At 30.6% G+C, this 15,502-nt stretch overlaps 1 protein-coding gene across 4 annotated transcripts; it reads right to left on the minus strand.

The window, feature by feature from the left end:
* Positions 1 to 3,748: 3,748 nt before the first annotated feature.
* LOC113376767 (host cell factor) lies at positions 3,749 to 13,104 on the minus strand. 4 transcript variants are annotated; one of them, XM_026616814.1, is made up of 24 exons: positions 12,692 to 13,104; positions 12,070 to 12,218; positions 11,680 to 11,843; positions 11,370 to 11,575; positions 11,098 to 11,289; positions 10,872 to 11,017; positions 10,304 to 10,441; positions 10,063 to 10,240; positions 9,560 to 9,915; positions 9,349 to 9,490; positions 8,979 to 9,139; positions 8,789 to 8,900; positions 8,531 to 8,725; positions 8,224 to 8,459; positions 7,558 to 7,759; positions 7,340 to 7,473; positions 6,765 to 7,281; positions 6,175 to 6,554; positions 5,951 to 6,100; positions 5,564 to 5,767; positions 5,204 to 5,485; positions 4,896 to 5,078; positions 4,231 to 4,399; positions 3,749 to 4,127 (listed from the first exon to the last, which is right to left on the minus strand). In XM_026616814.1, the coding sequence occupies exons 1-24, from the start codon at positions 12,849 to 12,851 to the stop codon at positions 4,039 to 4,041; spliced, it is 4,845 nt and encodes a 1,614-aa protein (XP_026472599.1). In that variant the 5' UTR covers positions 12,852 to 13,104; the 3' UTR covers positions 3,749 to 4,038. The 4 variants fall into 4 exon arrangements, with proteins under 4 accessions (XP_026472599.1, XP_026472601.1, XP_026472598.1 ...); XM_026616816.1 differs by having other exon boundaries at positions 10,063 to 10,186; positions 10,866 to 11,017; XM_026616813.1 differs by having other exon boundaries at positions 10,866 to 11,017.
* Between the last annotated feature and the right edge of the window lie 2,398 nt (positions 13,105 to 15,502).

Here is a 15,502-nt window from a genome sequence, read left to right on the forward strand (position 1 = left end):
ACTTATTTCCCGTTCCAAACATTCTTACCTTCGACGGCGGCTGCTGGTACGTGTGAACCACATGCAAGAGTACCGTTACGCGACTTACCCAACATGCTATAGTTTATGCCCGCGCGATCCGCTAATAAAATACGCACTCGACGAACGAGCTTATATCCCAAGACCAATTCTTCATCAATTTTGAGAGATTTTAAGAATCTTTTTGAAAAGCAATTGGTTATTAGCCAGTTAACTGTGGCGCCTTCGTTCGAAAGTGCACACGTTTTCATGCCATCAAAACCGAGTCATAACGAATATATTCTTGTATCAAGAAATTGGATGAACAAGATTCGATTATTAACTTCCCGCAGGTTAAGTTATAGTAATCGCAAAAAAATCTAAAATGAATCTTTACGTTTCAGAGGTTACTGAACATTTTGGCATACCTTAGAAAAAATGAATGTATGTGTGTGTGTGTGTGTGTGTGTGCGGATACAAATTTTCGTCGACGATTTCGGGAACACGGTTCAACCGATTTCAATTATTCAAATAACATTCGATTGCTGTTGATAAGGAGACGTGCTGATTAGTTTTTTGCGTAGGCAGGTCTAGCCGTTTCAAAGATACGGGGCACAAAGTACCATAAACGATAACTCACTTTTTAAGAGAACGCGTCCGATTTTATTAATTCAAAAAACATTTTACTTGTATTGACAAGATGAAGAACTGATTGAGTTTTCATAAAGGCAGGTCTAGCGGTTTCGGAGATCAAGTAAAAAAGTAAAGAAAAAATGCCATTTGGCGGTCAAAAATGATCATTAGACATATGAACATCAAATTATCAGATATTTTATAGAGATTTTAACAATAAGTATAAGTTTTGTTTACATTCCTATGGGTTCCGTACCAATGTTTATCAGTTAGATGGCGACGCGGCGCTTACGAGCTTCGATATTTCGTCTCTATGCAGTTAAAGCAGTACGATTGCTTTGAAAAAAAGTTCAGAATTTCAAAACATTTTTTTTCAGTCTTTTTTTTTTAAAAAAGGTAAATTTTTGTCAAAAATTTATAGTTTCTCAAAAATCTAATTTTTTCTAAGTAATTTTTTTCAAAAATGTTAATCTTTAAAAAAAAAATTGGTACGGGAAGTTACAGCAATTTGCCTTAAGCCATGCACCCCACTAGTTTTATGAAATTAAAAAAAAAGTTTTCCTTAAGGAAAATTTCTGGAACTTGTACCGTAATTCAAAATTTTTAAAGGCTTTATATTTTTTCTAAAAATCTTGAAAAATTAGATTTCTAAGAAATTTCAAATTTTTGACAATATTCGACTGTTTCGAAAATTATAATTATTTTTTAATTCTATTTCACTCAACTCGGTTGAACCATATAGTCGAGGGATATTTGTTTGAACTACATATATATAAATTAGCTTCAAATCTTAATACGAAACAAATATGGTAACAAACACTGTACGTATTATTAAAATCTCTATAAAAAAAAGAGCCTGATAATTTGATGTGCATATGTCTAATGAGTATTTTTGACCGCCAAATGGCTTTTTCTAAAAACTTTTTTCCTGGATCTCTGAAACCCTTGACCTGCCTAACCAAAAATTTAATCAAATCGTCACTCCGTCAATCAACACAAGTTCATTGTTATTTTAAATCCGGTCTTTCAGCAACATATTGCAGTTTTTGCTGGACCTAGCTTTGCGAAAAACTAATCAGCACATCTATACCCATCAATAGAAATTAAATGTTTTTTGAATCATTCAAATCAGTTGACCTGCGCTCTGGAAATCGGCGACGAAAATTTGTATACGCAAACATACACATACATCCATTTTTTCTAAGGTATGCCAAAATGTTCAGAAACCTTTGAAACATGACGGTAAAAATTTTCATTTTCGATTTTTTTTCGATTACTATAATTTGCCCTACAGAAAATTAATTATCATTTGATAAACTCATTCCTTTGTTCATATTTTTTACAAACATTTTAAAAAGCGTTATAATCCCACATAAATAATATTTTATGAAAACTGGTACAATAGTTTTTCAACAAACAGTTTATATTTTCTATTTGTTTTATTCCTGTATAGTCTTCAAAATATTGTACAAAGTATTGTAAATATTGTATTGAAAATATGAAAATAAAATATCTTTTATCACTTTTATTTGATGTATTGCCCTGAAGATATTTTTATATATATATTTTCCTTCACATATTTCAATTATTAAAAAGAACTGGGTAATTAAAAACACTAATTCAATGAATCCATATGTTTTGGTCTACTACTTCATGACATCAGTCATTCAGAGGAAAAAAATGTTTAATCTCCAACAACAGTACGGTTTTAACTTTTTAATAAATTTTTATTAACTACCATGATACTTGCATAATTTAACTTTTATTTCAATGTAAGAATTAAAATTTACTTTGACTGTTTAATTAGTTTAATGATAGTTTTGCAAATATATCTCTGTAAACAACAGTCTTATAAGATCTTATCATCACTCAAAATTACGTAATTCTATGATTGTTTTTTTTTTTCATTGAATGATGGTCTCGGCAGATGGATATGGATTTAATAATGTTATGATTTTATTTACCAAGTTTAATTGGTTTTATGCTCGAACAAAATCATCTGTATGTGTGTGTGTGTGTGTGTGTATATATATATATATATATATATATATATATATATATAATGTATATAAAATTATATAAACTTACTATATATCGACAAAACCAGTGCACAATATATGCAAGCAACCCTTAATGCAAACGCTTAACATAATTTTTTGACCTCATTCTCTTTAGAGGTACTCCTCTCATCATCATATCCTGTACCATCATTCCTGCAAAACAAAACAGCATTAGTAACATTTATATAACATGTTTTAATCCCTGACATTTTGTAACTGAAAATAAAGTGATTCATTTAGTGTATATCCTTTAAAAGCAAGAAAAGTCAGGTAGGTCCAAATACAACAACCTGAAATCACACATTAAAAGGAATCTTTAGGAATTCGGAAGGATTATTTGGTAGATTTACGGAAGAAGGTGGTCAGAAAAAAAAACTATCTGATTTCCACGCATTTATTTCTCCGAAAATGGAAATTGTAGAAGTCATCCACAATTTTTATTGATTAAATAGCTATTTTTCATTGCCAATAAAAGAATAAACACTATTATAGTCACTACATACATCTGCAATATTTGACACAGTTTACATTTGAAAACTTATAAATGGCCTTTTTCCATCATACTAACATATATATCATATAACTAATATACTCATAATATAAGATTTTATTTAAATTAAATGTGTAACAATATTGATGTAAGTAATTGAACATTTCATATTTGGAAACATTTTTGTCATATTTACATGCACTGTTATAAAATGCACAATAAAATTATTCTCAAAATTTTAATGCATAATAAAAGAGCGATATATCATTATATAAAAAAAATGTTTCCACATTGATGTTCCTTGTAACCATATCCATGAAGAGGGAATGTATAATTACACATAATATGAAATCGAGAGTTATGTATATGATAGCTTACATATATAACAGTTGTAACAAGAGACATTTTTAGTTCCATAATTATCTAAATAGCAAAACTATGAATTAAAACTTAAATTGTATAAACATAAAACTTGAATGATGGAAATCATGGATTTAAAAAAAACTTGTCACAGTTTATTATATTACAAAATTACTTATTTTAAAGTATATTATTGCAGCAAGGTCTTGAAATATATATGTACAGTTCAATTTTAATTTATGTACAATCAAGACTTATAATGACAATCCTATATAGCCAATGCAATTATAATGCTATGCAGTTGGGATCATATGGGACATATAAAATATATACAAAGCTTCTGATGTTGATCACCACTTAATTATAAATATAGCTCGACTTAAATTAGTTTGCTGTGTTAAAATTATCATATAAAATAATTACCTAACTAAATTATTTCTCAGATTTTTTTAAAATTGTTCATAATGATATCCCTACCAGAAATATATTCTATATTTATTATATTTTAGGTCGTTTAGACACTAATGTTGCACCACTCGTTTTGGATTCAGGAACTTGGCGTTTTTGTGCTACCTTAGAAGCTAATTCTAGAGGAAGATAAACGATTTTATTGTTTTTTTTTTTTGTTTTTTTTTTTTAAAGTATCGACATCTGCCTAAATATTATAAATTAGATAGATAATAAACTTACCTTGGAGCCACCTAACTTGCGTCGCTGGTCCATACCCTTTTTCATTACGAGCAGCAATTCGGAAAATAATGGCAGGTTTTGTGCTGGTGTCAACATGTGCAGTCACTAATGATGCATTAGGCACTACACATTGATTTGTTGATCCACAGAAAACCCTTACAAATGCCAGCTGAAAAAATATATTTTGTATATAAAACAAAATAGAAAACGATTTCACAAAACTAAAGATCTCAAACTATTATACATTATATAAAATTGTCTTGTGTATATATTATATTTAAAATAATTAGCAGCTCATTTGTCAAAATAAAAAAAGGGTAAAGAAAAAACAGTTGAGGTTTAGTTATGTGTTAATAATTTTTTTAAACTATTTTCAGTGTTTTAAGTTTTGTTTTTGTCCTGGATGGTATGTATATTTCCTCTCATTATATATTTCATAACTAATTTTTGAATATTTTTCTTCATTGCAATAAAGTATTTTTGATTTGCGAATGGCACACACATCAAGTGTCAAAATTATTAAAAAATTTATTAAGCTTTTTTATTTTGATATTATGTAAAATATTTTGTTGGAATCATTAATAGCAATCAAAATATTTTTTTAAGCCATTACAAAAAATAAACATCTTGTACCAAATAAAACCAAATATTTTAATATTTTATACCTTTGGAGGAGGAGAATTTTGTGACTTTACTGCTAAATAGACTGAATATTCAATAATAGTATCCGAATCATTTGTAGCCGGTGGCGGCTCCCATGATAAGTGAGCACCTTCAGTTGACTTTGAAATTTTGATAGCTGAAGGTGCTCCTGGATATCCAGGCAAACATGTTCTAAATGCTGAATGCTAGAAAACATAATTAATTATTTATTCATAGGCAAACCATAATCAATATTATTGAATACTATTTGAGGCTCTTGTCATATTTTAAATTAATATATCAAAAATAAGAAAAATAATGAATGACATACTTCACTCCATTCGCCACGACCGCACACATTTATTGCAGCTACTCTAAATTTATAAGCAGTTCCTGGTTCTAATTTTATCTTTGGAACATTTGTCAGATCTGGTAAATTCTCCAAACATAAGTTATCACAATCTATCATAGTTTGTTTACTATCAATGAAATTCTGAACAATGCAGGTGGTTCCTTTAATAATACCAACAGTACTCCATTCACCTTCAGAGTCAACTGACTTCTTACTTACAACAGAAGTGAATCCAGGGGATTGATTTTGATGTTCCTGAATCTAAGAAAAATGAAATAAATCAAATATTTCAGAAATTGAAATTTGTTACAGTACTGTAAATTTAAGCAATTTTCTTACCTTGAGACAATTATCATCAGAAACATCATTTTTTGTATTGCTACTACAATTCAAAGCTGCTGAAGCAAGAGTACGAAGTGGAGTACTAACTTCAGTAGAGTTTTCTTTTGTAATTGCCGTGGTACTATTGAATACAGATTCATTGCTCTTTTGCACTATAGACGATGTAGTTGTAACGGCCAAAATATTAGATGAATCCTCCTCCTAAAAATATAAATATATACCTAAAATTATTAAACTTCTACATTTCTTACATGTATCAAATAAATTATAGAATTAAAATTTATAAAATAAAAACCAAATTTAATTTGATTTTATTTAACCAAATTTGTTATGTAATTAAAATAAATAAACAGATAATTATTAATAAGGTTAAGTTATCATTACAGGGTTGTCACATTCCATCTTTATATCATTTAATAATCGAGTATCTAAATCTCCTTGTGCGCTTATTGTTGGGTTATCTTCTTGATTAGGTTCACTGTCAGTAACTTTACTAGGAGTATCATTCATTAGAACATCATTTGTACTTTGCATCTAAAAATAAATTTTGATCAGCATTGGAGAGATATATAGTCAATAATTAGGTAAAGTACAATGATTGCACTCACTTCATTATATACAGACTCTGTAATATTCAGTGGTTGTGCACTTGCCTTTTCACTCTCAGGCGCCGCTTCACATTCAGAGGGCATGTCACTTGCAGATACCGCAGGTGTTTCTGGAGTATTCATATCTGATAGCACAGGTTCCTGGGGTATTTCCTCAGGGACCTCAGACATATGTGGAACCTCAGGTACTGTGGATACGGCAGGCACCTCAAGCGTCCTAGCCTCCTCAGAAGCATTAGTGTCTTTAGATTCTATAATTTGGTCTTGAACCATTGCTTCAGATGATTCTTGAATTGGTGCTAGATCATTCAAATGGAGTGAATCTGCATTAATATCAGATGGATCAAGCTTGGACTCTTCACCCAAAGCTTCAGCAACACCTTTATAATATAATAAATTTTAAATGTGAATATTAACCAAAAGTTTCAAGTATTTAACCACATTAAATTTAGTTATGAAACCATTACAAAATATAAATTTAGGTAGTAATAGACATTAGGAAATTTGTAACAAAAAAGACAAGTATTTAGAGAAATTATGATCTTGTTGATTAAAATACTTTTAAATATATTAATTGCACTATTGCTTACCAGGTTCATTCAGCTTCTCAATTTCATCATCTTGTTGCTTTTTTATGCCTTTATCAGTTTCCATAGTGCTTTCATTTATCTCTGATTCTTTATCAACTGTACTTTCTCCAGCATTACTTGCATCAATTCTATGTTCTGTATCATTTTCATTTATGCTTGATGACATATTGTCATCACATGCATGATTTTCTTCAGAATTCATGCTTTCTGACAGATCTTGATCGTCCACCTTTGTTGAATCAACATTAGAATCCTCGTCATCAAAATTAGCAGAACCACCATAAAGACCTAACTTCCTGTATCTTATCCTAGGACCGTCTTTTCTAAAATATGGCGAAAGATGTCTGTGATCTTTGTTAAATGAAGTTCTAATTGGGCCACCACCTTTGAGCCCAAGTTTTTTATATTCAATACTTCCACCTCGGAGTCCCATCATATTTGATACATTCATGGTTGAATCCAGATGCATTTGTTCACCATTTTCAGATAACTCAGAATTTAAACTATCGTCTTCACCCTATAAAAGGTGATAATGTAAAATTTGATATAAGTATATAATTTATCATTTGATATACCGTGTTACACTGAATTCCCGAGTTTTGATCAGCTATAACACTAGAATTAGCAGAACTCAATAAACCTGTTTCGGCCGCTAAGGCTGCCAAAGCAGCATCTGTTGTAGCAGGTACATCATTGGAGGTTGTTGAAGCTGAATTGTAAGTTTGAGTATATAAATAATGCAGTAAGAAATTTTTTTTGCTTTTCACAATAAATAATGCATTTTTCATCATACCTATAGACATAGATGTGGAAGGTTGCCTATTGGTTCTAATCATCATAATTTTAGGCTTATTGGAACCATCAGCTTGGTTGACAGTAATTTGTTTCAGGCCACCTGTAACTTGTGCACCAGACACAAGTTTGACAGTTTTGGGACCACCAGTGCCCGGAGCTAATTGAACCGTCACAGGCTTGCCACCAATGGTAATAGATTTCTGTAAGTTGTATGATCAATACCTGTCAATAACTTTTGTGCTACTTTGGGTAAAATATGTATCAAATACTTAGTTTTTTGCAGATTTCACACATACAACTATTACTATTAGACTAATCATGTTATAAATTTCATTCAAATAATGTCGATGAAAATTATTTTTGACAGTACAATTGCAAACAATTCTGATTAAAATCTATAAAGCTAGTACAAATCTAAAACTGTACAAGTGTGATTTCAACCAGTGCTATTTATTTATCACACATGTTCTGATGCATAAATTACATTGACATTACTGACACCAGTACCATGTATTAATTATTACTACTTCAGTGTTAATGGTTGGAAGTGTAAAAAATAAATGTTCTAATAAATGTATCATACATTTGTTCACATTCAAACAACTGAATCAAAACTGCTAAACATAAACAATTAAAATAAAAGAAGCTGATCAAATATGCTGACCTGATGTAAGCCTTGCTGAGGTAACACTATTTGACGAGGTGCACTTTTAATTATGGTTCCAGTACTAGGAGTTATAATACTAGATTTCGATAATGTAATGGTTTTGGTTTGCCCTTGACTGCCAGCCACTGTTAAAGTAATTGGTTTTCCAATATTTTGTTGTGCAGAACCACTTGCTGTACTTGAAACAACAATCATTTTTTTTACTGTTTGGTTTTGAATTGAAACTGGACTTCCTACAGAAGAAAAAATATAAGTAAGAAAAAATAAAAGTAACTTTAAGGTTCAATTTTGAAAGAGTATTCACCAGAAGACAACTGCGAAGAGGCTGCCTGAATAGTTTTAGCTCCACTTGGTATAACTTGCATTACTTGACGACCACCGACTGCACTACCAGTTTGTTTTAAGACAAATGTTGGTTTTCCACTTCCAGAAGCTTTACCCATTGAAACAATAGACGGAACACCTCCTTTTATTGTTTGTAATTGTGCAACCTTGTTACCTATGGCAATTCAATACATTTTAATAATTTGCCCAAAAAAATTTATGTTCATTATTAATTTACCTCCAACTGAATTTGCTGAAACAAATTTAACAATTGTAGGAGAACCTGTCGTCTTACTAGTTTGAACTTTGCATTGTTGCAGTAAAGGTGTGCTTGTTTGAACCTTTGGCATCTAAAATTTATTCATATGATAGATATAAATAAATATAAATATTGCATATGCAAAACATAAATATATAAAATGCCTTACAGTTTGAACAGCCATTCCTTGACTAGTTTTTACCAATGTCACAATTTGCCCACCAGCACCTTTATTTTGTACCACTTGGAATTTGGCTCCAGGAGGCAGCTGTTGGACATTAGCAGTTCGTACAAGAGTGCCTATTTGACCAGCAAATCGCACTGGTTGACCTATTTGAAATTATTAAAATTTTAATTTTAATGTCAATTTAAAGTATTATGTAAAATTAATATGTAGGTAATTAATATGTAAATGTAATATGTAAGTAAATTATTAGAAAATGTAATAATCCCAAATATAAAAGAATTTAAATAAATACAAGCATGCTTTGTCCACTTTTATTGAATAAAAATAAACTGATTCCAAAAATAAATGGTACCTGGGCCGACTGGAACAACTTTAGGGGGCTGCACCATTCTAACCTGTGTGCCTCCAGTAGGAGTAACAACATTAGACATTTGAACTGTGGCAGGACCCGGGCTTGCAATTTTTTTAGTTGCCGCTGCAGCTGCAGCCAATGCCTAAAATGATAAATGTACATAAAATAATAATTACAAATAAGAAAATAGCAAAATTTTTGAACCTCATACCTGAATCCCAGTTAGTGACTGTGAAGCTGAGACAGCAGTATTTGTATTTATTGTTTTTGAACTGTTCAAAGATGCAGACATTGTTGCAGGTGAAGAAACCGGGCTAGTTAGTCCTGCAGGTTCTTGTTTGACCTTTACTGGGCTAAGTATTTCCTTCTTTATATCACCAACGGGTATTTGTTTGCGTATTTGTACAAATGATACATCATTTTTTTTCACTGGTGTTGTTATTTCAGTCTTAATTTTAGTGGGAACAGCTTGATCAGCAGGCTTCTGAACAATTTTCAATAAACCCCCCTTTTCATGAATGGGTGACTGTTCTTTCAAGAGAATTGTACCTTCTGGAACATGAGCACCTAAATCATTAGTTTTGATTAATTAATCACGATGTAAACCTCTTATAATATATCTTGCTTATTTACAAAAATATTGACTTCAAAAACTAAAATATTTTGTACATATCAATATTTCTTAGAACAATATACACTATTAAATTTAATTACCTTTATTTTGTACGGATAAGTTGTTATTTGAAACGGCCATCTCTGCAGATTTGTTCATCATGTTGTCTGGTGCAGGGCTGCTTAACAAATTGCTATTGAGCAATTTTTCATTTTCTTTTTTAACCTTTGAAGCATTAAGAGAATTAGGTGAGTCATGAGGTGTATCATATCTTTGAACCTGAGAACATCATATTCCAAATTACATGTAATAACACAGTTTTATGCTAACTAGTGATAGTACCTGTAGTACATATGCTTGTGCTGTTGGTGTTCCAGTCCAACAAACCTCCAAAGCATGTGTTGAAGATCGAACCAAAGCAACTCGACCTGCTTGCGAAGGCTTATCCACTTCCAAAAACCATAAATCTTTGCAACACACCTAAAATAAAACATGTCATAAATAATCCTTTTATTAACCCTAACAGTGTGGAGCAATGCAGAATGATTTTTAAAAGTAAAAAAGCATTTAGCAAAACAGCATAATATAAATAACTTCATTGCATATAATGGTATGCTACCAACTACAGTTTAATTAAAATGATTTTATTGGCAGAGCAAAATATGTGAAGCTTTTAATGACCAAGTATCTTGAACAAAATAGTATATAGTACAGTAGAAAAGTTCAGCTATTGCAAGTAGTCCAGCCCTAAAAAGTAAAAAAATCAGCAATAGGTTGAATATTATCCTACATGGTGAACATACAAGAATATACAGTGGCTATATTATATGCCAAATTACAACAAAAAGAAAAAATTCAAACTCAATAATTACTATGAAAGTTAGTAATTTGAATCTGAGCTCACCCTAACCTGGTTGTTCCAGGCCTTTCTAAAGCCATCTCGCCCAGACCATACATACAACCTGGTGTGAATTCCTACAGCACAATGGCCTGCCCTAGCATCAGGAACATTTTCTTCAAAAGAATCCATTCGAATATCTTCCCATGACATAGTATCTGCAAGTTTAAAATATTTTAAATGATTAGCTAAATTAAATGCTATAAAAACAGCATTAATGATTTAAAATAATACAAACCTATATTCAAACATGCAAGTGAATTGGTGCATTTCCATTCCTTCTCCAAGTTTGATGTTTTAACATCATCTAATAAATGAGGAACCCAACCCCCAAAAATATACATTCTATGTCCAATTAAAGTAGCCGTATGCAAAGATCTAGGCAAAGGAACCGTACCACGAATGAAGGGTTTACTCCAATTGTGCGTATCTGAAAATTTTAATTATTTTTATTTTATTTATATGAATGCTACAAAATTATAAAGTGGAATATCAAAATTAGGTAATTACTTGTATCAAGAAACCAGAGATCTCCCAGACGACAACCACTCATACCACCATAAATAATTAAGCAAGATTTATTTCTCTTTTTGTCAATATAAGCAACTCCAGTATGGGATTCTCGAGGTGGAGGCCTATCTTCACTTGTGTCAGGAATATCCCATATTGGCTCATCTTTGCCCCGTAGCTCCAATGTATATAAATCATTTAGATATCTATAATCATTTAAACAAGTATAAAATATAAACTTGGATAAATCGACGATCTTCACATTATGAAATAAGAACTAAATATTCTAATTAGAATATTGTGTATTTACCTAGGAATATTATTTTTTGGGTCATCACTATCATTGGCTAAGCCTCCAAACAAATAAACCTTATTTCCTACAAGTGTGAAAGAATGACCTAATCTTGGACATGGTGGTAGTATTGAACTGTCCCTTGTAATAGGTTCTAAATGCCTCCATTCCCAACGTGAAGCCTTAAATGTATAAAAACAATGCCTTACTAGCAAAAACAAAAAATCTGCATTTTTATGTTGCACAATAATAAATTTATAGTTAATATTTATTATTAAATAAAGATAAAAGTAGCTCTAAAGTATGAATTATAACTTAGTATTTAATTATTAACAATGATCAGAAATACTTGCATTGACATCAACAAATTTACATTTCTAAATAACGGTTTTGCACTATTTTTCTTACCTGTAATTCATAAAGTTCGTTAGAATATTTCCCATACTCCACCATGCCACCAAATACCAATATTCGTGTACCATCTACTACAAAGCCATAGGCAGCACAGCCAGGAGGAACATCTCCTTTTGTTACAGGGACAAACCATTGATTTGTAGCTAAAGTATGAAAAAGTTATGTGATAAATTTTTATGTTCATAGCAAAAGGATTAAAACACAAAAACAATAATTCAATTTTTAAATTTTTTTTAATTTTATAATAATAAAATTTATATTAAATTTAGTTATGTATTACTATAAAGTAACTAATTTTATAATCCGATACTGTCATTTGCGCACGGTCATAAATACAATTTCATTTCGTGTCATATAAACAATAGCGAATATGTTTATAAAAGCGTATGAAAGCGGTATTAAAAGCTGTCGGCTTTCTTGGCAGCCATATTGCTTTTTGACAAAAACAAAATCTAATACACCTGAACTCGTATATTACACAATTTTGACTAAATCCAAGTATGAGAACGTACTAATTGAAATTAAATTTTCATAACATAAATATATTAATAATAACCTAACTCATTTAAAAAAAATACAATATACATCGCCATTGCAACAGTAAGCAAAGTATTACCTGTATTATAAACATGTAATTCCCGAACTATTCCATTATTTCCACCGCCAAAAACTACCATAAGATCCTTAATAGCAACAGCACGGTGTCCATGGCGAGGTCTAGGTTGAGGCCCGGTAGGGTTAACAACATTTTTCCACTTCAGAATTGTACCCGCCATTGCAACACATTTCTTCACTACACACTACTAGAAACCCCAAAATGCAACGCGTCTCTATTTAGCTTTAATATAATACACAACACACTGTTTACTTTTACATTGTACACATTCACAACCGATATACATAAAAAATAAACAAGACTGATTATATGTAAAACGCCTTTACAACAAAAATCAATCGGATAGCGACGGTTGATTTTTACCGCTTGAAGCTCAGATTACTTAGTTGAAGCCATTGCTAATGTTAACAACATGCACATATTGAAACTTATGTGTCAGTATTACCAGATCAACAGCAATCTTTTATCTAACTCGAAAAATATATCGATTGCGGAGACAGTAACACCAACTTCACAGTCGAAAGCCGCTCACAATAAATTGCACTTTACGCTTACGTATACTCATGAATTTCAAAACTCTTTATTATACGCTAGAAAAATACATAATTATTGTGATTATTATGTAATGCATTTCTCGCAAGTTAAACATTCAACATTGAAATCAATGTAAAATTATCGATACATGGGCAATATTCAACTCACTTCACTCTACATTTCTACACAGCAGAACAAGTATCGATTTAGAATACACATGAAGTGATAAATATATGGACAAAAATCAAAAAACAAAATACATAAGGCGCAACCACACTACCGAATCGTGGAATCTTTTTTGCAACGCCAAAATAATAATTATAAAAAAAACGAAAATAGGACCGAGATTAAAAATTAAATAAAAAAATCTTTTGAAAATTTTTAAATGTATATGAATACAACAATAGTCATTATATTCCACCAGCGATTCAATAAAAAAAAATGTTTAAAGAGATTATCTCAACATAATGATGAAACAAGTTTTGTAAACAATATTACATCGGGCAAAGTGAATTAGGCTTTTCTATAGAAAACGAAAATCGAAGATAGCAAAAATAACTTTTTAAACAAATAAACCTTTCCAACAAAATACATTAATTACTGCAATTAATAACTGCTCCAGCCGGATTCTTTTATAAAAATTGGTCCGATATTTGCTAAAAAAAACTTCATTTTAACAGAAAACGAATTTCCCCGTGACTTATCGCCTAGGATACTTACAAAAACACAATTCTCTGTCAGGACAATTTGTAATAAAATCTCAGTCATATACATAGATAAGTAAACATAATACCTTATATTACTGGCTATGTGCACAGTGCAAATTAGTACAAACTAATTAACACTGGCGCTACTAGTGTCTTTTATACCAGTCTATACCGTTTATATTACTCTAACGAGTAAAATTGTTATGAATTCAAATATGTTAATGTAATTTTCAATTTTCATAGACTACCTTTTAATTTTTAAATAAATTTTTATTGATAATGATAAAAAATCGTAATCGTTGTTGTAACTAGTCCGTAAATTAGCTACTTTTATATCTACTGGGAAGCTCACAGTCCAATACAGCAGTTCAGAAAAACTAGTGGTGCATGGCATCGGCAAATTGCTGGAATTCCACCAAAAATTAAATTAGAAAAAAATATATATGTTTTAAACTTAAAAAAATAGATTTTGAGAAATTTTAATTTTTTGAAAAAAATAATAATTTTTTGAAAAAAAAATGTTTTTATTTCAGTTTGAAATACTTTGAAAATTTTAAACTTTTTTCAAAGCAATGGCACTGCTTTAACTGCATAGAGACGCAACATCGCTGCGCGTAAGCGCCGCGTCGCCGTCTAACGGACAAACGATGATACGAAACCCATAGAAATGGAAACAAAATTGATACACATTATTAAAATCTACATAGAATATCTGATAATTTGATGTGCATATGTCTAATGATCATTTTTGACCTCAAAATGGCGTTTTTTTACTTTTTTTACTAGATATCCGAAACCGCTAGATCTGCCTTCACAAAAATTTAATCAGTTCTTCATCTTGTCAATACAAGTAAAATGTTTTTTGAAGTATTGAAATCGGACGCTCCGTTCTCTTAAAAACTGAGTAAATATATATAAATACCGTTTTTGGCACTTTATGCCCCGAATATTCAAAACATGTAGACCTGCTTATCAATAGGAATCGTCTCCTTATCAATAGGAATCGAATGTTTTTTGAATAACTGAAATCGGTTGAGCCGTGTTCCCAAAATCGTCGACGAAGATTTGTATCCGCACAAACACACACACATACATCCATTTTTCTAAGGTATGGCAAAATGTTCAGAAACCTCTGAAACGTAGATATATAAAAATTTTCATTTTCGATTTTTTTGCGATTACCTACGGGAAGTTAATTATAAATATGCCCTTCGCTTGTAGATTTATCTTTTAATATTGATACTAGAATAATATAACATTATAATTAATAGTTTGATTATAGCCCAACTCAATTTTTACCTGTCGGTGCTCATAAAAAATAAGAGAGGATATGTACTATATTTAAAATGACCATTTTATTAAATATTTACATTTTTTAATACACATTGTGGATTTTGTAATATACAATTAAATTTATGAATCTTCACATTATATGTGTGGATGTGAAAAAACTTGTGTAGCTGAGTGTATAATAATATAATTTATGATATGAAATATTTTATTCATACACGTCCTAACTTTATTATAAAAGAAACAACATTTTATATCAAAAACCAATTAATGTAGCCCC

This window comes from Ctenocephalides felis, unplaced genomic scaffold, assembly GCF_003426905.1.
Source record: "Ctenocephalides felis isolate EL2017-DRISC unplaced genomic scaffold, ASM342690v1 CF-g0.4_SCAFFOLD_01886, whole genome shotgun sequence".
In the NCBI taxonomy this organism is placed as follows: domain Eukaryota; kingdom Metazoa; phylum Arthropoda; class Insecta; order Siphonaptera; family Pulicidae; genus Ctenocephalides; species Ctenocephalides felis.

Excerpts from the sequence above, each read along its gene's own strand:
- LOC113376767 (XM_026616813.1), bottom strand. The coding sequence starts at position 12,851 with ATGGCGGGTACAATTCTGAAGTGGAAAAATGTTGTTAACCCTACCGGG. Across the intron at positions 11,844-12,069 it reads ACGAACTTTATGAATTACAG|GCTTCACGTTGGGAATGGAG; the intron begins GTAAGAAAAATA and ends TATACATTTAAG. Across the intron at positions 10,241-10,303 it reads CACAAGCATATGTACTACAG|GTTCAAAGATATGATACACC; the intron begins GTACTATCACTA and ends TGATGTTCTCAG.